Raw genomic sequence first — 22,095 nt, 5'->3', positions numbered from 1 at the left:
TTGGTTCAGATGAGAATTTGATGAGGCAAATAGGTGCTTGTCTCATGTGGTCACGTTTATTTAGAAAGGGGCTGCACAAAGCTCTTCCCCCGTTCTCACAAGTCTGAAAATACCTGACAAATCTTTTTGCTTTATATCCTGCATTTGTCCACTGTCACCCCCTAAGTTTCTCTCACTTCTTTCTCCTTGAGGGTCATGCTGCAAGGTTTTATCTAGGAACATCTGGACATCTGGGAGGAGACAGTTAGCGACCTGCTAAGCCACTTGGATTCTCACAAGTCTGTGGGACCATATGGGATCCATCCAAGGGTGATGGGGGAGCTGGCAGAAGAGCTCGCCAAGCCACTCCATCATTTACCGACAGTCCTGGCGCACTGGGGAGGTCCCACTGGAGGTTTTTAAGCTGAGACTGGATGTGGCAATTAGTGCCACGGTCTAGTAACCATGGCAGTATTGGATCAAGGATTGGACTTGATGATCTTGGAGGTCTTTTCCAACCCAATTGATTCTATGATTCTATGATCTACTAAATCTGTTCAAAGCCTCTTTCCCCTTGCCCTGCAACAGTGTTCAGGTACCGCAGTGCTTGCGTTTAGTTTCCTGAGACATCTCTCTATTCCCTCAGTGACCACTTCTATCATATAAACTTTTTTTTATTGATGGCTTTTCTTATTTTAACTAGTTTGTTAAAACAGTCTTGAATGAGGATTCAAAGACAGTGTTTGTTTACTTTAAAAAAATTCCATCCAATCTCTAGCAAAGCTGTTTCCTTAGGAACTATCAGGTCATTTAATGCTCATTGGTTTCAGCTACCTTTAAAAAAAATTCCCAAATTTATTAAAATATTTAGGGCTCGGTGCAGTGCTGTATGTGACTGCTCAGTTTAGAGTAATCTCTTTATAAAAATGAACTGTCCCTTCGGTATTCAGTAAGCACATTTCAGTACCATGCAGTCTTTTTTGAGTATTGTCCATGATGAATAATGAATAGGAGATTGAAACAGGACATTCTTCTGTAATTTCTTCCTATTATCACATTTAACTATGTTCACTACAGCAGAATTGATATTTCACTACAGCTACCTCTCTCCTTCTCTCCTTCACTCGTCACTGTTGTAAAATTTATTGCATTTGAGCACGCACAAAATGTGTGGAGTTATGCGCACACGTGAAACAATCCATGCACGTTCTTAGTGGAATCTGGCCTGTAGCTTGTTTGCGTATGTAGTGAAGCGTTATTTATTTTGAATTTATCACATTTAAAAACCCATTTGAGATGCAGTGCCTTGTTTGCAGAAGTGATGCAGGGAGTTTGCAGCCAAGACTGTTGGATCCAGGCATCTGTCTGCTATATTGAATGCGTAATGCGATCCTATCTTTATCTCTGTAACAATAATAAAAGCAATACCTATGCCTAAAATAGTGAGCAAAATAATGATAAAAGAGATCTCAGATTATCAAGTAAATTGAAGCTTTTAGGAACAGAGGCAATGCATGTGTTTTTTATCTGAGGGTGTCACTTGCTACTGAAGTATTACAGATCTTGAAATAAAGAGCAGAAGACTGTTTTGTCCCCCTTTAAAAAGTTTGTAAGTGGCTGCTCTGTTGAAATGTTAGGGTCTTCTGTAACTATAACGTGTAAAGGCATGTTTGAGGTTAAACACGTATTTAAAATTGAACTTATGCATAAGCCCTTTCTGAACTGAGATTTTTAAATCATTGTGGGATCCCAGATGCACCAGCACTGGGCTGAGCCCATGGGTATAGTCACATAGAGGACTGGAGCTAGTTTGGAGGGGCATCCCAAGAACAGTGCTTATTGTAGAGTCTGCTGGCTTTGAGAAAGGGATTAAAGGACAGACATTATTCCCAGAATGGCTTTGCTGACACCAGTTGATGTGCAGAAACATCTGTTTCATAATGGGAAAGCACTCTAAGCTGCTTTATAACACCTGACAGTAATTCTCTGTGAAGTAGGTGGGAAGGGTAACTATCATTAATTGTGAAGTGAATTCCTGTGTTGATTCCCATGCTTGCCTGAGAAAACAAGATCTAAGGTTATTGGCAGACTTTTGCTCCATTTCCACACCCCCATTTTCTCCCAGTCTGTTCAGACTTAGGTACATGCAGCAAAATGGAACAAAGACAGAAGAAAGGTCGAGGGGACATTGAGACATTAGGAAAATAGATATATGCTATACTTGGAACATTAACCGTGTTTGCTTGGAGAGATACTGCAATAGTGACGAGGTAAATGAGAGAGAGGTTCAGATCTCTTTTGGTTCCACAGGCATATGTGATGTGACAGCATTCAGGGCTGGGGAAAGGCTCTCCATGGATGTGGGTGCCTTTAGGAGTGGTTTTGTGTAGTGATGTGGGTGGCAATGTCTGGGGTATTAGATGATGTGAAGCAAGGGTTAGGATTATATATGCATCATCTCCCCTTGTCCTGGCCTTGCACCTGATGTACCTTTTACTTTAGAACTATATATGCACTTATACATTTGAAGCCTACTCTTGAAGACATTATTCTCTATGCTGTACAAAGCTGGCCTTGTACCTGATGCAACAAATGGTTACTGCTGTGTATATTCTGCATCAGGCTGTTTTCAAGATTCAGAGAGCTATTTTCCTTATACTACATGAGATAGAAACATACACTCCAGTCCTGCCTCTCGTGATTTGAACTATTAGTGACCATGACCAAAGTACAGCCATTTAAAGGACTGGTTTTTTTTTTTGCTTTTTTTTCCCCTGTGCAACTGCATAACAAGGACTGTTCAAGCAGTGATCTAAAAACATGGACTGTAGACATGGTGGATGCTGTTGGTGAAGGTTGCCTTGGCAGGTGTGTCCCTAGCCCAGTGGCAGGACCAGTTGTGTCTCTTGCCCCCGTAGTTAACAAGTCATTCAGTTGAAATCAATGGGTGTTGTTTTAGGCCGTGTGAGCTCAATGAACCATCTGCTTTCACAAGTCTTTTCTTGCTAAAACAGCGGTGCACTTCATTTCCTTGGAGCAGTATTTCGCATCCAGTGAGCTGTGATTCCCCTAGGGCATAAAGGATGGCAGTTGGAGTGGTCTTAAAACATGGAAAAGGTGACTAAGCATTTAACGGAAAGTTGCCTTGCAGAATGAATGCAGACTATTATATGGGATTATTGTGATCAGCAAACTGTACCGTAACAATAAATAAAAGAATAAAAATGTCTTTAGGTGACACTAAAAAGGTAACACCATTCTAAGAACGTTTCAAAGGGAATGCACACATGAACTAGAAGGTGGCATAGAGAATAATGCCTTCAAGAGTAGACTTCAAATGTACAAGTGCATAAAAATTCTAAAGTAGGTGGTGGGCTCTGGTTCTGCAGGCCTACAAACTTCTTACTGTAACATCCTGATTTCTGCCAGATTATCAACTTCCTTGATTCCCTGGGAAAGTAGGTTGGCAGGCTTATTGCACTTCTCACAAAGGTTTTTAGTGCTGCCTTCTAGTGCCAGAGGGAGAGCATATTATGGTTCTCTCTGGTCTTCCTTTATCTTTAGTGAATTCCTCTAGGGTAGATGGTGGGACAACAGTCTCTTTGCAATTAGGCATGTCTAAGAAATGAGTTTTTATTTCCATGATCAAAATGTTGAATGTATTCCATGTTCCTACTACCTGCACTGCAGAACCCTTTGGTTTGACCTGAAGTATTTCACATAATGTGAAAAAATGACTGCACGTTTTTCCTTACCATTTGTATTGGATCTGGCTGGGATGGAGTTAATTTCCCAGCAGCCCTCACAGTGCTGTGCTTCGCATTGGTAGCTAGAAAGGTGTTGATAATGCACCAGTGTTTTGGCTGTTGCTGAGCACAGCATCAGTGCTGTAACATTCTTCCCACCCAAATCGAGGCAAGATCCTGGGAGGGGACACAAGTAGGCCAGCTGACCCAAACTGAGCAAAGGGATATTCAATACCATATGACATCAGCTCAGGTATAAAAGCTACGGAAAGGAGGAGGAAGGGGGGGACATTCATTGTTTACAATGTTTGCCTGCTGAGAAACCACTACATATGCTGAAGCCCTGCTCCCTGGGAAGTGGCCGGACATCATTTGCTAATGGGAAGTAGAGAATAAACCTCATTATTTTCCTCTTTGCTTGTGTGTGCACAAAACTTTCACTTTTGCTTTAGTAAACTGCCTTATCTCAACCTATGAGTCATTTTCCATCTTGTTCTCTCTCCCCTGTCTGACTGGGAAGAAGAGTGATACGGTGGGTTGGTGGCCGTGGCATCCAGGCAAGGTCAACCCACTACACCATTCTTCATCCCTTTCATTCTATACTGTTTTTCACACACTTAAATTTTAATGCCAAAAAAAAGGTAAACGAAAAAGTAGTGATTTTAACATGTCAAAACAGAAGAGTTTTACTTCTTTTGAACCCATTCCTCTGTTTATTATGTGCTGAAATTATCACTAGTCTTTGGTACAGTAGAAACATTTTTAGTGAATATACTATTCTCCAGAAATGAAGATGTTTGTTGCTATCTACAATTGTACTTTTCAGAATTTTACCCATTATATCTTGTATATAGTTACTAATTCATATTTTTTTTGAAGCATTCTGAAGTAATAAGACAAGGAAAGCACTTTTCTTTTTAAGTGCTAACTTTCTTTTTGATGGATAATTTTTACCTGCTGTAGACAGGAAGGTTTTTCTCATGCACTGTAGTTATTAACCTGACTTCAGTTAGGTTTTACATATGTTGCACATTTCTTAGCATATATCGCTACGGTCCCTCACTTCGGGAAACAGTTTTCATTTTACAATCACGTTCATCTCTTCTGGCAACCTAGAGTTACAAATATTTTTAAAATTTCTTTGACTTATGTAACAAATGCTGAAATATTAAAAAAGACTACAGAAAATGTGGCAAAATGTACAAATTGTTTGTAAAAGTACACTGTTTTATACAGCAAATACTTTTGACTAACTATAGAGAAATAGGCTATTGATCACTTATAAAATACATGGAATTTAGCATACAAATTTCAGGAATGTTTTAGTATTTTTTCTGATAGTGGTGCCAAAATAATTCCAAGAACTTGAATTAGATTGCTAATATTTTTGAAGTAATCTTTCAGGATGATTTTTTTCGAGATATTATCTGAGCGTGGTTGAGTATTGTCTTTATTTAAAGTTCTTGTGAAACTGCTTGAGGGCTTCTGGAAGGCAAACAAGAGGAAACAACTCATATTTTTGCCCACTTCAGAAAAGAATGAGAAAATATACATTGCAGCGATTTCATTTGGGATCTCTAGTAACTTCTAGAGTTATTTACAGCTGTGTCTTATAACAGGGAGGTCTGGGTTGTAGGGCTGAAGGTACAAACCTGCTTGCTCAAATTTGTGGTCGGAAGGAGATGGTCAGCCTGGTTCCATTTGAGAGAGAAACGAAAGAACCTGTATTTCTTTTTCTTAGTAATCAGAACTTCTGTTGAGAAATTGGTAGTGGTTGCAAATGTAGGTATAAAGGAGCTAAGAAAAACCTCCAGAATTTAGGTTAATTGTGTGAACTTAGTTATATTCTTAGGTTTTGTGACAGTGTCATTATGAAAATGATTCCTCATAATATTTTTCTGATATTTTTGTCATTGAGGCACACAGGGAACTATGCTGCATCAGAATACCACCAGTATGCTGTGAATATGCGTGTTGTCTGAAGAGTCCCTACCTTATTAATTCCCAAATACGGAGGGTGCATGGTGCAGGTTGTAAGGTGGCAGTGAGGCTGAATGCCTGCTTTGAATTCCCTCTCTGCCTCTCTGCCACTGCCACCTGAGTTGCTATGGGATGCCAAGTAAATCACATAAACTGACACAGTCTCATTTAGTCATTAATCATGTGTTACTCATTTTCTTAATGCCCAAACTATGGCACTTGTGGCCAGACTCAAAGCTGTATAAAGTGTTCACCACTGCAGTAAGATATAATTGGAACAGTGCTTTAAGTATGTGGAACAAAACTGTTAAGTATACTTGACATTGAGAGGTGTCCAGATTGGCACCCAGAATTAGTATTAGTCTCTCTTTGTTTACTTTCTTATGTGAAAATTATAGTCTAACCTAATCTTGCAAAGATTATGAAAAAGAGCATCACTGATATTTGCAGGGTAGTAGGTGCCATTGCAGTGAGTGATGAATTGTGCACCTAAACAAGAAAGCTATTTATCTTTTGTAGAACATGCAGTGCTTTTATTTATTATATTTAGGCCTGACCCTGCAGAAGATTTTGTTTTTTTCTCTTATTTAAATTATTGTAAAATAGAATTCTTAGTATAGTGATCAACTAGCCTGTGGGAAAGTATATAATAATTAGGCATTATTGTTCAGTCCAACACAGTTTTAAAGCAACACAACCTACCTGCCTTTTGAAATGAAAATACTACGCCAGCAAGCAATTTATTCTAAACAAAGCAACACAACCTACCTGTCTTTTGAAATGAAAATACTAAACCAGCAAACAATTTATTCTAAACAAATCTCATATCTTAATCTTCATTCTGTTTTATTTACTTAAGCTCCTCTTTGGAGCAGTATATGAAGACTTTACAGTCTTTATTACTTTACACTCAGAATCTTATAAGCTAATATAGTCCCTGTTTGATGGATTTGGCAGTAAGATATCTTATGGTCAAAGTAAGCCCATACACATTAAAAGACATCAGTGTGTGAAAGTTAGTGGATTTCAATTTCGAGCTTATAGGTGCCAGACTTTAGACTCTGGACCAAGCTCCTTGTGTTGTGAATGATACCTCAGAAAGTGTCATCCAAAACAGCTAACTGGGCAGGCAGAGTGTCCAGATTGTCCCCTGTGGTAGCCCTCTGTCCCTGCCCTCTGCTAACCAACAGGGAATTTTCTGAGGCCAGGGATAGGCCTGTGATGGTGTGTCTAAGGTTCCTCCATATGTTTCATGTTCAGTGGTTGTTGGGTGAAAAGCAGAAGCAGACCCAACATTTGAAGATATCTGGCTGCTTTGGCAATATCTGTTGCCTCAAAATCCCTGAGAGACCTGGACAAAGGCACAGGTAATTTCTGAAGTGTATTCCAGCTTGGGGGTGACCTTGGTGTGAGCCATGGGGCCCTGGTAGTCCAGAGCTGTTCTGGGCAGGCAGAGAGACAGAGGGAAACTTTATGGGCAAAATAAAACTGTATTTAGTGTTAGGCAGGAGACAAATGAAAGTTTGCAGCATTGTGGTTTTTGAGCTTTGGTACCTTGGCTCTATCTCAGACACTATTAAATACCTTTTCTGCATTTGCCAAAAGACACACATTGTAATGCAATAAATTGAACCTTGATTTTTCTTGTATCTACCTATTATTTTCTTCTCTTCAGTTGTCATATTTATTATTATGGACGCATTTGGCCACTGTCAAATTGAATGATTTTTTGCATACTTGGTTGGCTGACTCTTTTTTTTCCTAGTTTGCTGGTACAGTCAGCTGTGCCAGTAAAGCAATTATGCAAAATTATCTATAAAGGTTTAATGATACAAAACAGTGTTCATCACAAATCTAATTGTGATTCTTAACATCCTTCAACAAACTAAAGGTTTTGAGACATTTGGATTAGCATCTCTGTGGTTAATATCTATTTTGTTAAAAAATATATTTAATTTAGCAGATAAGGGAACATTTAATGTACATGCTACTGTTAACTTTGAAAGGAAGCAATGAACAAAAACAGTGACTTGGAGGGATTCAGATAATGGTTTATATGCTTTCAGGTGGTGATTATAGGAAGTCTGCTTTATTACATATCTCATTAGGTTACATCGTTACCTGTTTTACATTACAAGTATGGTTGATGGTGCACTGAGTCTAATACAACACAAAGATTAAAGATGGGCACTGTAATGAAGCAAATAATGTGTCTGCATACTGAAAACAAAGAGATAGCGGGTTACAACAGAATTGATAGGTACAGTATTTGATATCTGGTTTCCACGTGGATAACTGAACTGGTTACTTTCAGTAGTAAAGCAATACTTGGTAATGCTTTCACTGAAGCAAAAAATTGCATTGGCTTTTCTTGGTCCATAATAGTGTTTAGAAACATTCCAAAGCTGACATTTCTCCCTCATGTTTCCATTACTATTTTCTGATTTCTGCCCTACTGCTTTCCTCAGAACCCTGGCTGGGATTTAATTTTACTGCAGAAAGTATTAGGACTGACATTTAGTAGAGTCTCATTTGTGTCAAGTCGTTATGTACTGCAGGGAGAGACCTTCTGCCAGTTATTAGAGACAAAGCACACACTACTTTCATCAGGTGAATGAGGAGGGAGAGTGAAAAGTGGCTCTCCTTTCTGTCCCTTTCTTGGTTAACAGTTCTTGGCTGTATGTTGTGTTTACACTAAGGAAGCATTAAGGTCTGTAAGAACAGGGAAGAGGGAAAAACCAAGAAGTGCTTTCTGCTACCTTCTTAATCAGGGTCAGACTTGAATGCAGAATTATGAAGGTGAGTTCTTTTCAGTTGGTTCACTCCAGGTAGTCAAATGTGTGAGCTGTTTTATACTGAACAGAGAGGTCTGTAGCGTGTATAAACAGCTTTGATTTACTGCTTTCTGAAAACAGAGGCCTGAAGCAGTCAAGGAGGTTTCAGGAATGTTAATTGTTTGTGTACATGAATGAGCTTATAAATGGTTGTTTTTGCAGTCTTCCCAAAGCTCATCGAGGGTAACTGTGTCACTGCCAGAGAAAAGAGAATGATTATTTTCTTTTCTTCACAGTCTACTAATATTTTCAGGGCTTGATATAATGTGCCTTTAACAAACCATGAACTTCTCTCCTACTGAGTCACTGCATTCTGCCTACATTCAGTGTAGGCAGAGAACCATTATACTAATCCACTCTCCCATCATATCTCTAGCAAACACATGTTTTCTTCAAATATTTATTTTGATGCAAGGAGTGTTAAGTTTTTTATTTGGCAACACCGGCAATTAAGAAGTTGTGACTTCTAAACTGTGTAACTTTAATTGTGGTAGTCCTGGTTTTCAGCTATGACATGTTTTGAGAAATGTACGACAGTCATATTTGGCTTGAAGGTAATAATCCTACCATGTCACAGCAACCTTAGGATAATTCATTTCTGCAGATATGATAGATTTAAAAGGCAGATGCTGAAATGATTGGTCTTTTGCTTTGTTTTTTAACAGGTACGGTTGTATGCAAGGCCTGATGCAATCAGAAGAGGATCGGGGGACTATGCTCTAAATATTACAAGGAGTCTCATTGAGTTTTATGAAGATTATTTTAAAGTGCCCTACTCCCTGCCAAAATTAGGTAAGATTTTCTTCAGAATGTGAAGTTTGTCCAGAAATGAGAGATTAAGTCAGCTGTTTTAAAGCAATTTTAAGACTGTAATGTATTACATTTCAAGGTAAGAAATATTTGGGTTAATTTAGAAGAATCAATAAGGAATTTTTCCTTGCAGAGGAATGGAAGCCAAATTTTTCCTTCTCCATCTTGGAACTGAGAAGATCACGAAGCAGACGGTACTTATGTTTCTAGACAAGGGGTAGAGAACTTGAGACCTTTCACTGTTATGTGGGTTGGTGGGGATTTTTGTTTGGTTTTTTTTGATAGTGTCTATTTTGGTCCTTACTTCCATTAGATAGCCACTGGGAGATATTTGTTCTGCAATATTGTATCTTGGTGCCTCAGCCTTAGATGGGGAACAGAAGTGAAAATATTTGTGGAGACTGGGAACCTGTAACAGTGCAAGACTGGGTTTTTTTGTTGGTTTTTTTATGGCTTTTGTGGTTTATTAATGATGATTAGAAGACAAGCTTAATTGTCTTGTTGATTATTGAAAGAATTGCTGTGAACTTGTTTTGCTGTGACCCCAGAAATTTCTATTACATTTTAAAAATAATTTCTTCTCATCTTCCCTTTTCCCACAATCAGTTTTTCTCCTACACACTTAAATACCTTACACCATATTATTACACCCTCCCTCCTCTGGAGTATGTTTGATCAAGATCCAGAAAAATCTATTGCTCAGCAGCAGAAAGAGAGCTTCTATTTGATCAGAAGTGTTAGAGTTGGAACCACAGGTTCCTCCCAGGAACTTGGGGTTTATTTCATTAAATCTCTTGCCTGCTGAGTAGCTTTTATTAGACTTTCAGCTAATGGTGTAGGAGATGGATAAAGTAATTGATGTTGTTAGATGAGGGTATTGCATGCAAAAACTTTCTGTGTATGCTTTCATACATGACTTCAGGTATGTAATGATGATTTGTAAAGGAAGTTATAGGCTTACAGGGGCCAAAAGTTTAGCAGGGAAAAATAATCAAGAACTTGATTATAATATAAAAGATGAATATAAAAGATGAAACAGAATGCATTGGAAGGGACCTTAAAGATCATCTAGTTCCATCAAAACATCCAAATATCATTACTTCAGGTAGTTTATTGAGGATGCCAGCTAGCAGCAGACAGTAGTGACTATATCTGCTTCAGAGTATCTTTCAAAATTGCAACATATGGTCTTTAAACTCAGCATGCTGTATTCATTGTCATTATGCTGTGACATTATCTTTTAAAAATATTTGATTGGAAATGAGTGTGTTCCAGTTTAGATCTTTTTGGAAAAAAACAGAAGGCACAGTCACAAGTAAAGTTGTATTTTTTCATGAAATATTTGTAGTGAAATTGTTAATAGGAAATACTGCTTGAAAACTTTAGCTATTCTGTAGTGATACTATAGAGAATAATTTCAAAAGTTTTGTGTACGACAATAAGGTTAAATTTATTTATTGTAAATATAGGAAGAAAGGTTTCAAAACTCTCTCAGTGATGTAAATATTTTTGAAATTTTTTTTGCATATGAATACAGCTATATTTGTTCCCAGTTCGTCCAATCACTGATTGTTATATTTAAGCATGTGCTGTTGTCTTTAACCTGAAAGAGTACTGAATTTTTATTTTTTTTAAATGGGAAAATGGAAGGGTAGAAAAAATAGTCTGATGGGTGAATAGAAGGACTAAAAATGGTGACACTGTAGTCTATTATGATAGGGATTTTGCAGCAGTGTTAAAGAATTTTCTAAATGAAAAGTCAAAACAACATTAGCGACAGCAGTGGAAAAACCATGTGCATAGGAAGATATGTTGATTCTGAAAATGCACCTGGGCTCGTCAGGCTTAGGGCACTCACCTGATTCACTGCTGTCACTTCTGCAAAGGATTGAATACTTTATTAAGGTTTTAAGAAAAATGATAATGTTTTTGTGGGACATTTTAGGAGTTTTTCATTTCACTTCCAAATGTGAAAGTGGGAGTGAAAAATGGAGAATGTACTTCAGAAAGCTTTTTAATGTCAGCATCAGTTTTGTAGAAAATATTCCATTTCAAACATAGATGTTTTAAAAAAAATTGTTTCATCTATTGTTCAGCTCTAGCAAAACTGAACTTAAGCAAATATAATAATTTTGTTTGAAAGCACAATTTATGTTTACAAAATAATTCTGTTGTTGAAATACTGGCCAGTTTACTATGCAGGTGCTGTACTAACTACTGAGCGTCACACTGTTAGCATCAGTGGCGTAATGCTGCGGGATGTGTGTTAGAGTTGCAACCACAGGTGATCCTCCCTGGAAAAGGGACCTACAAACCTTGGCAAAGCACTTGGTCATCTATGTGGTCCATTTGAACTCTGCAGTAGGAGTATCTGAGGACATTTAGGCTCCTCAGATGTATTGCTATATCAGAGAGGTCTATGTTAATTTGTTCCCTTCTTATTCATTGAGGTCCATTTCCAAGGATCCTTGGCACTTGAAACTAGTGCTCCTCATCTGATTTTGTAATAAATTGGCTAATGTCCTCTACAAGAACCGCTTTCTCCTGGCACTCTTGACTCCTGACTGTTTTTGACTAGACTTTCATACTGTGCTTACATGCAGTCAGATGGCTGTGGCCAAGATTTTTTAGATCTTATATGGCCTGTACTGGCTTCGGAATGTCCTGGAACAATAGATGTGTTTACCAATTGATGTGAAGTCTGCTAATGAATGTGAATTGGGAATTGAATCACCAATTTCCACAGTTAAAAGTTCTACTTAGCTTGTAGGTCTGTGCTTTTTTCCCCCCCACATCATACTCTGAACTGGAAGGTGCTTGTGTAGGGTTTCAAACTGATAATTTTTATATGAATTTAATGTCTAAAAAATGTGTCAGGTCTTTTAAAAAACCTAGATTTTCCCAAGACTATAATATCATTATAAACACTAGTTAAAATGATGGGGAGATAAAGTATTGGGTTTTATTTAATCTAAAAAGATATGCAGAAGGGTTTTTAATTGTGTTCCTATGGCTGGGGAATATTAAATATTTCTGTATTTATATCACATAATTATTTTAAATCCAGTTTGCAATACACAAAAAATGCTTTGTATGCATAGAGCTTTTTCTTATGAGGATCTTCAAGGCTGGAATAGTCTTGAATTTTTCCCTCTGGAGTCCTGACCAGTTGCTCTTTTGAAGTGCACACAGCTTAGAAATTTAAAAGGAAAAAAGAAAACCAAGCCGAAAACCTACATCAAAATGGAGTCTTCAAAGGTCAGAGTAAAACTCACACGAGGGGAACGATAAGGTAATCAAGCACTCTTTACATGTGGACAGTTGTGACTCTTAAGTTGAGAATGATTTGAAGTGTGAGGGCTGACTGCCTTTTCCAGTCAAGAGTGGAGAGTCACCCAGTGTCGTTAGCAGGTGGCAGGTCCAAAGAACACAAAAAGATCACTGTTAGTGGAGCAGGTGGTAGATTTGTGCAACTCCTTATCAAAAGAGATGGTAGATGCAAGAAGATTATAAAAGTCCAGAGAGACATGGACAAGTACTTGGAGAGGTGCTCCATGGGAGAAAATCCCATGGCTTGAAAACAGAAGCTAGGAAATACTCAAGTGAGTGCTATTTGTACTTCCCTGGTCTTATTCTTTCCTGAACATCTGTTTGTGGCTGCTGTTGGAGAGAATACTGAGCAAAGCAGTCTTTTTGTCTGAGCTGGCAAGGTTATCCAATACGTTCATAATCTTCCAGTTTCCCTTCCAGAGTTTTTATTAAAGGGCCACAAAATCTCTTTTCCAGAATGCTTTATGTACTGGAACTGGGGAACTTTATAAGGCTCCAATTATGAAAGGCTACAAAAGCTTCATGTGTGGTGCATAAATGAGCCATTTGTATGAAGATTTTTGGGTTTCTGGGCCTCGGTTTACCTCTTCTTAACAGCACTGCAGTATCATTGTGTTAGTGGGATGTGTTTGCTATTTCTCTGAAAACTTTTTTTACAACTCATTTTATTCTGAGTACTGTATTTAAATATCCATGCAATTAGCATAACCACTGTGGACAGTGTAAAGGAACTCAGATGTCTCAAGGGTTGGACATAAAGTGCCTGACTCAAAGACGCTTTGCTTGGATTCGTTTAACTTTAGGTACTCAACTGGCATGTCTAACTTAGCAAACTGATTGCCCTAGCTTCCTTATTCATCAATAGAGGAGATATTCCTTTGGATGGCTTGAATCTTATATGGACAAAATGAATAGGATTGGGAAGAACTTGGATTTCTCAGACAGCTTTTCATTCCCCGGAGAAAATGTCCCAAAAGGTGGAAATATGAACAGCTGAAGAATCTACCTTAGGGCATGACTGCATATGTTACAGAAAGACTGTACGAAAATCCCCAGCTGTTTTGTCTTGAGGTCAGTGAATATGAATCAATATGTAATTTATAATTACTGTAATTTGTGAGAGCACTATTAAAAGCACTGTTAAAATATCATAGAATGGCCTGGATTGAAAGGGACCCTTAAGATCATATAGTTCGAAGACACCTGCCATAGGCAGGGCCACATTCCACTAGACCAGGTTGCTCAAAGCCCCATCCAACCTGACCTTAAACACTTTCAGGCATGGGGCACCCACAATTTTTCTGGGCAACCTGTTCCAGTGCCTCACCACCCTCACAGTAAAGAATTTTTTCCTCATATCTGATTGAAACCTACTCTCCTTCAGTTTAAGCCATTCCCTGTTGTTCTGTCACTACATGCCTTTGTAAAAAGTCCTCTCCGTCTTCCATGTAGGCTCCCTTCAGATGTTGGAAGGCCACAATAAGGTCACCCCAAAGCCTTCTCTTTTCCAGGCTGAACAATCCCAATTAGGCCTTCTTTCATAGGAGAGGTGCTCTGTCCCACTAATCATTTTGGTGGGCCTCCTTGCTCCAACAGGTTGATGTTCTTGTGTTGGGGGCCCCAGAACTGGATGCAGCACTCCAGGTGGGGTCACATGAGAGCAGAGTAGAGGAGCAGAATCACCTCCCTTGACCTGCTGACCACGCTGCTTTTGATGCAGCTCAGGATACAATTGGCTTTCTGGGCTGTGAGTGCACATTGCTGGCTCATGTCCAACCTCTCATCCACCAGCACCCCAAAGAGAAATACATTCCCAGACTTCCTAAACTCTTTTTCTGTAGATTTGCTGTACAGTAAACTTTGGAATTTCATCTGATATATTTTATGTGGATTTTTTTTTTGTCTGGTTTGGTTTTTTTCCCTTATAGGTATGTTTCAGGTACTAATTACCTGGTTCATGCAAAAATTATACGGTCTTGTTTTCATTATACTGCTTAAAATGCTTTGAGGTTGTGAATGCAAAGTCTGAGAAAACAATTTTCCAAGGGGTTTAGTGAACATGCTGCACAGTGGAAGACAAGATTGGACCATTAACATTTGCTCTTGGAGTACTTTAGGAGAACAGGATTTGGTTTTTAAAGTGTGTCACTGAAGAATTTAAACTCTCGCTTATGATGTAAAATATAGCTCAGCCATTAGAAAGAAGAAATTTAACAAGGGACTGTTCTGATTTCTAAATGAAAATCATGGACCTGTGTTCCATTCCCTGATTGTTGACAGTTAATATTTTGGTGAGAGAGGCTGCTGCTGCCAGTGCCATGTGAGTCATTGCAGGCCCAGAATAAGTGTTAGGATGTTGTTGTATGTTGGCCAGGTGACTTGCTGTGTGTGAGGACTATTGATTAACTGTTAATTTTGATTTAAGTGCTGTTAAGTGCCATAGGGTATCCTGAGAACTCTTAGCTGGTGCTTCTGCTGGCCTCCAGATGAGATTCTGTTGGGCCCTGGCTGGCTCATACTTGACAGTTTCACATGGCTTTGTTTTTTCTTTAAATAACTTTGAGCATCTCAATTTGGGTTGTCACCCATGTTTAGGCAGGAGAATTGAAGCCTACTATTTTCTTTGACCAACTACTTGAAAGAAGCATAATGCTTCTGCACACAGAGGACTATTTGTTGATACAGGTCATTCCTACACAGAATGAACTATGTCAGTTCTACCTGGGCCTTTATAAAGATTCCGTTTTGAGATTTGGGGTGTGCTGGTTGTGGTGTATTTTTTCTTTTCTTTTTTTTTTTTTTTTTTTTTTTTTTTTTTTTTTTTTTAATTTCTAAGGTATGAGTACTCCGAAACAGCAACTGATCAGGACACCGGGGAGAGGGGGGAAATTCCAGCTCTAACCATAGGGAAAAGCAATGTATTCTCTCATAACAATGCTTTGAAATATGAGAAAGAACTGTGAGTTACTAGACTGAAACAAACCATATAGGAAATCAATCTACAGTAAGATATTAAGAAAGAAGGGAAAAAATAGCCATCACTTAGGACTTACTGTATTGCTCTAAACTAATTTTAGTGGTAAACCAATTATTTCCATTAATGAGTTTAATAGAGCTCACAGTAGGCATTGTTTCAGGTTTTGGAAGTTTGTTAAGGGACTTGATCTCTCTCTGTTGCCTTGGCATGGCACGTCTGATATTGTTTGCAGGAGATGGGATATGTGTGGGAATAAAGCAGCTTTGTATAAAGATGAATGGGCCCTGATGGAAATAATCCTCTTCTGAATGAAACGTTTTCCTTTCATTATGTAGTTATTTTCCTCTCCTCTTAATTGTGGCATGTATAGAAGCCATACCTCTCAAACAAGGAAAGTGTTCAGATAGGAGCACTATTGCCAGTAGCAGTTCAGTCAGGCCATAGTAAAAAGAGGATGACTGAATCTGACACTGTCCCCACTGGCTACTCAGTTAAATCAGCTTTGCTTTTAAATGAGTAATTAAAAAAAAAGCAAAAAAAAAGCGAGTGATGCTGTTATGAGAGGGTAACATTATGTCGAAGATTCCCTGGAAATGTCAGGGCTTTTTTTGAGCCAAGAGAATCCTTCATCTGAATGTAAATAGATTTTTCCTAAGCTGCTCTTCAGTATGTCATTTGAGCAGTTAGTACCAAAGTAGAAGTGGGTGTGCTCAATTTCTGCAGTATCTATTCTTAGTTCTCTACCTTGTGAGAAACTAGATGCCTTCAGAAAATGATACATTTTATCATGAGTTGGGAGGAAAAGATCTTCAATGCAGAGGTACCAGTAAAGGTATCTCTGTTGACTACAGAGAGAGCAAACTAATCTGGCTAGTTTAAATTTGATCTCTGATTCATAAATGGCTAAAAGATGAGGTGAATCCTTCTGTAGGATTTATAAAATGAGGTTAAGATCTCTGGCAGACAGAAACTCCACAGAAGTTATGGGAATCACCAGAAAACTATGTGAACTTCTATTGATATGAGACAGTTAAATGCCTAAAAGCACATGAATCCAAAATACTTTCTAGATAGCTGTGGGTGAAGTAGTTTTCATTATAGCTCCTTTCACTCTGCTTGAGCAGAGCTCTCATCCCTGATTGTCTTCTTCAGGGCTGCTAGTGATTGTCTTTTTGTTAGCTTAATCCTACTGTTCTTGACCAGAAACATTTACTTATGAATAAGGGTAGTACAGATTTCTCCTGCAAAATAGTATTGTGGGCATCAGGATCCTCTTGACCATGTCCAGCTTTTGAACTCCCTTTATTTTTAAGAGAGTTTGCAGAACATTTTTGATCACTTGTTAGATATGACAGTCGGCAGGGTTCATCAGAGGCTTTGACCAGCAGCTGAAACCTTTTACACCAGCAGCTCTAACTTTGTCTTAAAGGAGTGTATGTAGAAAAAAGCTTAGGCCTCGTGTCCACAATGAACTTCACGTTTGTATAGGCAATGGGAACAGTGGTTTTTATTATAGGATAGGATCTGTATGTCAGGATACTGGGAGAGTTGCTTTCTGTGCATGGTATGGCACTATGAAAGTTAACATGCAGACAGAACTCAGAGCTGCATGGTGGAAAAACAAACACAGAAGAGTTTGGAAAAAAGATGAATTATATCATTGAGGATACTGTGTTAGATTTAGATGGTGCTTAAGAAGAGGGGTGTGTGAATCCTTGCGCAGTGTGTAGGAAGATTGGATTGTAGAAGGATGGGCTAAACCAGGATTTTTTTTTCATTTGAAAATTGTACTATAGCATTTAGTTTGAACAAAGTGGGTAATGTGGTTGGTCTATATCAGTTAGAGTAGTGAGGAGAAAGTAGTGGCCTTTTCTCTCAGAACTGAGGTAGAAACCCAATACCCTCCACATCTGAAACAGTACGGAAAGGTTACACGATCTACTCAGGTTTATTGTCTTTTGGTGGAAAAGGCTGTTATTGACCTAATGAAACATCTAATCATATACAGTGAGTGTTGTTTAAACAGCACCTTCAAGAGAACTGCACATTCCCAAACAAAGCTGATGAAATAATAGTAACGTGTTCATAAAGACACCATTTGAGTAAATATAAAAGTTTACTGAGGACTTACTGAACTTTCTGTAATTTTGGTTCATAGTCATATGACAAACTGTAAATAAAGATAATTTCAGTTCAGTTCATGAAGGTTCCAGTTTTCATTTAACTCTGCAGTTTCAAGTGGAAGGCAGGGAGGAACAAGGATACTATGGTGACTTGTGTTTTTTCTGTCTTACGTGTGAAGTAGAGGTTTTCCTGAAGAGTGAAGCTTGGTAATATCAAGGTATTGTGCTGGTGAGGAAAAAAAAAAAGTGGCAGATTAGGGTACTGTCCACATCAAACACAAACATAGTTCACTCAAACTTTTTTTTAACATTGAGACAGGTAGTTTTATGTACTTCAGCAGCAGCAATTTCTTTCAGTAGTATTTTCTCGTTCAGTGTTGTGGTTTTTGGCCTCCCCCATTTGATTTTAAGAATGAAGAAGGCTCAGTTTCAGGCCGGACTCAGAAACAAGTTCAAATGAGTCTAACGGGAACTATAAATCAATACAATGGAATCTTTTTTCCAGTTCTGTCTAAAAACATGTCTTCTGTACCAGTTTTCACCCTGCCTAGTGTTATGCTTGTTGGACCCTATAGTTGCTGTGTTGGCTTGCCAGAGCCATGGAGGAGCTAATGTCATGACAAAGTCTGTTCAGACTCATCTTTCAGAAGCACAATTTTAGTTAGTCTGAAAGTCACAGAGCAACACCAGTATAGCCTATTTCCTTGGTCAAGGCAGGCAAGAAAGCCTTAAAAGACATTTCTCCTGCATCCTTCCCTCATTCAAGGCACTTAGAGCTGTTAGGGTTTGCCTAACTCCTTGCCCTCCTTATTCAAAGCCTCTGAATGGCTGGAGTGACAACTTCCATGAAAAAAAGACCAAAAGGAGATTTCAACAATAGTTGCATTGTGTTGCTCCTTTTGCAGAGATAGCTATTGTTTTCACAGCGATTTCAAAAACACTACCATCAGTTTAATGCTGATTATTCGGACTTCAAAGAATATGTGATTTTATTAATTTTTTCATATCAGTATCATATGCTGATATTTTCATGAGCATGAAAACAAGTGGGTTCTGGTTTTTGTTTGTTTGTTTGTATTGGTTTTTTTCCCTGCAGCACTGGAGAAACATTCCTGTTAACTCTCCATGTTTTCAATTTTAGAAGGATTGTGCTCCTTTGGGGTAGTTTGTTATGCTCTCCAGATGGTATTGTGACAAAGTTTGTTTTCCATTAGATGCTGATTTGAGGGCAGCAAATACATTACTTGGAGAAACAGAAGTTTTGCAAGACCCAACTCATGAGAAAGCACTTTGCCCACTACCTCACTTAAACTGATTTGTATTTGCTTTTGTTTGTTTTTGTATGTTTGTCTTGAGGTATGCATATATGTATTTTTTTAAAATGTTACCTTATTCCCACCCAGTGTAACACCAAGATCATGACACCTCCATAATTGTCCCTACTAAGGATTTTCTCCTTCACTATGGACCTCATGCCATAAAGAAAACAGATAAGGGAAGTATACACACACACAGACACACACTAATCTATACAGCTCATATTCTTCCTCGTAAATGTAAGAGGTATGCATTACTGCTGCAGTGAGAGTTACAAGAAAGTTACTGCCTACTGAAAATGTCCTGAATATTAGAAATAGTTAAAAGTCTCTATGTAGATGTGTAAAAATGAGCTTTCACATCTTTCTTCTGTACTGTAAAAAACCCCTATAGATACAGACGTAAAGAAGATACATTTTCATATATCAGTGAAGAGCATGGGGAGTTTCTTTCAAGAGATTATGACAAGGTCTTGAAAAAGATCATAACGCATTAAAGTGGGACTTAAGTAGGCCAGAGATTTCTGTTCATACAAAAGATGTGAAAAAATGTATGACTACAGAGCTGAATAAACCTATTTCTTCTGCCTAAATTCTGCTGGGTTAGTTATAAACCTTCCACCTGTAGTAGTTAGTTTCTGTAAGCTACTGAAATTCAAAAGAATGTATGTGCTCACCTTTTATTGCTTTTGCTTTTTTGTAACTGAAAAGATATCCTAACACAATGAATTATGCTACGTTTGCAGCTCCATGCCTGAAGCAACTTCATTTTTGCATTAAGGAAACCAATGATTTTCATTGTAAAGATGAAAATTTTAAGATGGCTGAACAACTTTCATTTGAACAAGTGAATTGTCACTGTACATCTTCCACCCCTCCTTCCTGCCCTCCCCCCGCTCCCTTCCCCCCCAATCTCCGCTTCCTGCTTGCTGGCAAGCATCTTAAAATGGTAAATGGACATTGAAAGAATGACTTAATAAAAATACTGTGGAGATCTCTGCAGGTACTGCGAAACTTGCTTTCTGTGTTCTCTCTTGCTGTGTATGAATTCTCCTTTTCTTCTAATTTATTTAAATGCCATCTGCTTGTGTATTTAAACCATAACATTTCCTGATTCAGGATCAGGTCTGTGAAGACTGCTATTTCCTTCACTCTCTCTGATTCTCTTCGGTAACACTTCTAACAGAGCTGTCCTCGTGAAGATGTGTATTTGTCATCGTGATAGCACACTTCAGAAAGTGTATTAAGCTCAAACAACTCCCACTGTTCAACTAAAAAATATGTTCCTTGTCATATGCTACTCTTCACTGAAATTAAACTCGGGCAGTGTTTTAGTCTAGAAAAATCAAGTCTTTCTTGTTTTTCTCCTGGTGTGTTCAGCTTTGGCAAAGCTGAGCGTAGTTCTGCTGTTGTATGTTACTGGGCAATTGAACCTTGGAGTGGGTGGGAGTGGGAGGCAAGGGGCCAGATGCGCGAAAGAACTTAGAAATATATTCTGGAGACCCTTGTCATCAGTTTCTGCAGCTGTTGCTGTGTCTCTGGGGGCCTCCGATAAGTCCTTGGAAGTTGTTTCCAAATAGTCCTGGAGTTTGTGTCCTTGTAACTGATCCCTGAGCTCTGCAACAATAGAGGAGCAGTGGAGTGGAGTGGATCATGCGAAAAGAATTCCTTATGTATTTTATTCAGTAGGGGGTTTGCTGTATCATTAATGCTATGACATTAGATTTCCTTTGAAAGTCATGATGTAAAAGCACAGGTAATTTGACAGAACTTTAATTACACATGACTATGTTTATGATGTGACTCCCAAGCAGTAGCAGAAGTCAGTGGTTGAATTCCTCATGTGAAAACACGTGAGATGTTTCCATTGTGGTTGTAGCACATAAGCATATTGTAATCACTACTGTGTCTTCACACATAATGCATTTTGGAAATGGAGAAGCAGCACAGTTCTGTTGTCCTATATAGAGGCACAGCCAAAAGCCAAAGAGTGTTGAGAGGTGAAGGCAGGGACATGTTTTGCTGATCAGACCTGTATAAAATACAGGCTTGTCAGATAGAATTTGGGTATGCATTGAAACAGAAGGCAGCTGGAACTTGCATCCTTTTATAATTAAAGTATTGAAGATTAAGATTGATGTGAGGGACATACAAGTGGATGCAATATTTCTTGCTTTAAAACTAGTTGGAGTTGTTCTTCCTACGGTGCTAATTCTCAGGTGTGGAAATATATAAAGCTTCAGAAAACTGTCAACCTTAGATAACTATGTAACTTAGATACATAGAAAAATGCATTATATGTCTTTTCACTGCTAATGTAAAAATGATTTCCTAAGCATCTCTTCTCTATATTCTTGAAATGTTTTAAGCTTTACTTCTGTCGTATGGTAATGACAGACAGTTGAATTTTATGAAGAAGCAAGCTGGTACTCAGTAACAAACACGCGTTAGAAATGCAGTTTTACACTTCATGCCATCTCTCCAAGTTTTTCTGTAGAAACTGTACAACAGTTTCCAAGTGATTAAAAGGATGTGAACTGTACAAGTTATGATTGATAACAAAATGATCTAATGTAGCTCTTAATAAAACCTTCCAAAGACAAGAATGTTGTCAGGTGATATCAAAGGATATTCAAAATTGCTCTAAGTCCGTCAGAGCAACAAAGAACAGACAGCTTTCTGTAATGCTTATATTGTATTTGGGGACAGCCGAATGGAAGTCCAGCCCCAGAAGAATTCTCTGTTTTATCTTTGCCAGTCTATTTCTTAAAAAAACCCCAAAACAAAAGAGGAAAAAATTGCTTGGTCTTTGCAATCAAAATACAATTGCTGTGATAACTCTTATATGGAGTAAAAAATGGTCAAATCCAAGTACACAGCTGAAGAATAATCTAATGTAGCAATAGTGAAATGGAGAAAAATAACACTACAAGTGAATATAATGTAATTTTAAATTATAAAAGCATATCTTCCTACAAGTAGTTCTAGCCTCTCAAAATT

General features: G+C 38.2%; 1 protein-coding gene across 1 annotated transcript in view; it reads left to right on the top strand.

Moving 5' to 3' along the window:
- The window catches only part of TRHDE (thyrotropin releasing hormone degrading enzyme), a 196,948-nt gene that overhangs the window by 24,953 nt on the left and 149,900 nt on the right, over nt 1–22,095 (top strand). The window contains exon 3 of the mRNA XM_029963508.1: nt 9,205–9,331. Within this exon, the coding sequence (XP_029819368.1) occupies nt 9,205–9,331 (127 nt within the window). The remainder of the gene's footprint in view (nt 1–9,204; nt 9,332–22,095) is intronic.

This window comes from Manacus vitellinus, unplaced genomic scaffold (genome assembly GCF_001715985.3).
Source record: "Manacus vitellinus isolate BGI_N305 unplaced genomic scaffold, ASM171598v3 scaffold_5_pilon, whole genome shotgun sequence".
In the NCBI taxonomy this organism is placed as follows: domain Eukaryota; kingdom Metazoa; phylum Chordata; class Aves; order Passeriformes; family Pipridae; genus Manacus; species Manacus vitellinus.
Note: the sequence above shows the minus strand (reverse complement) of the source record. Positions and strands in the feature narration are given on the sequence as shown.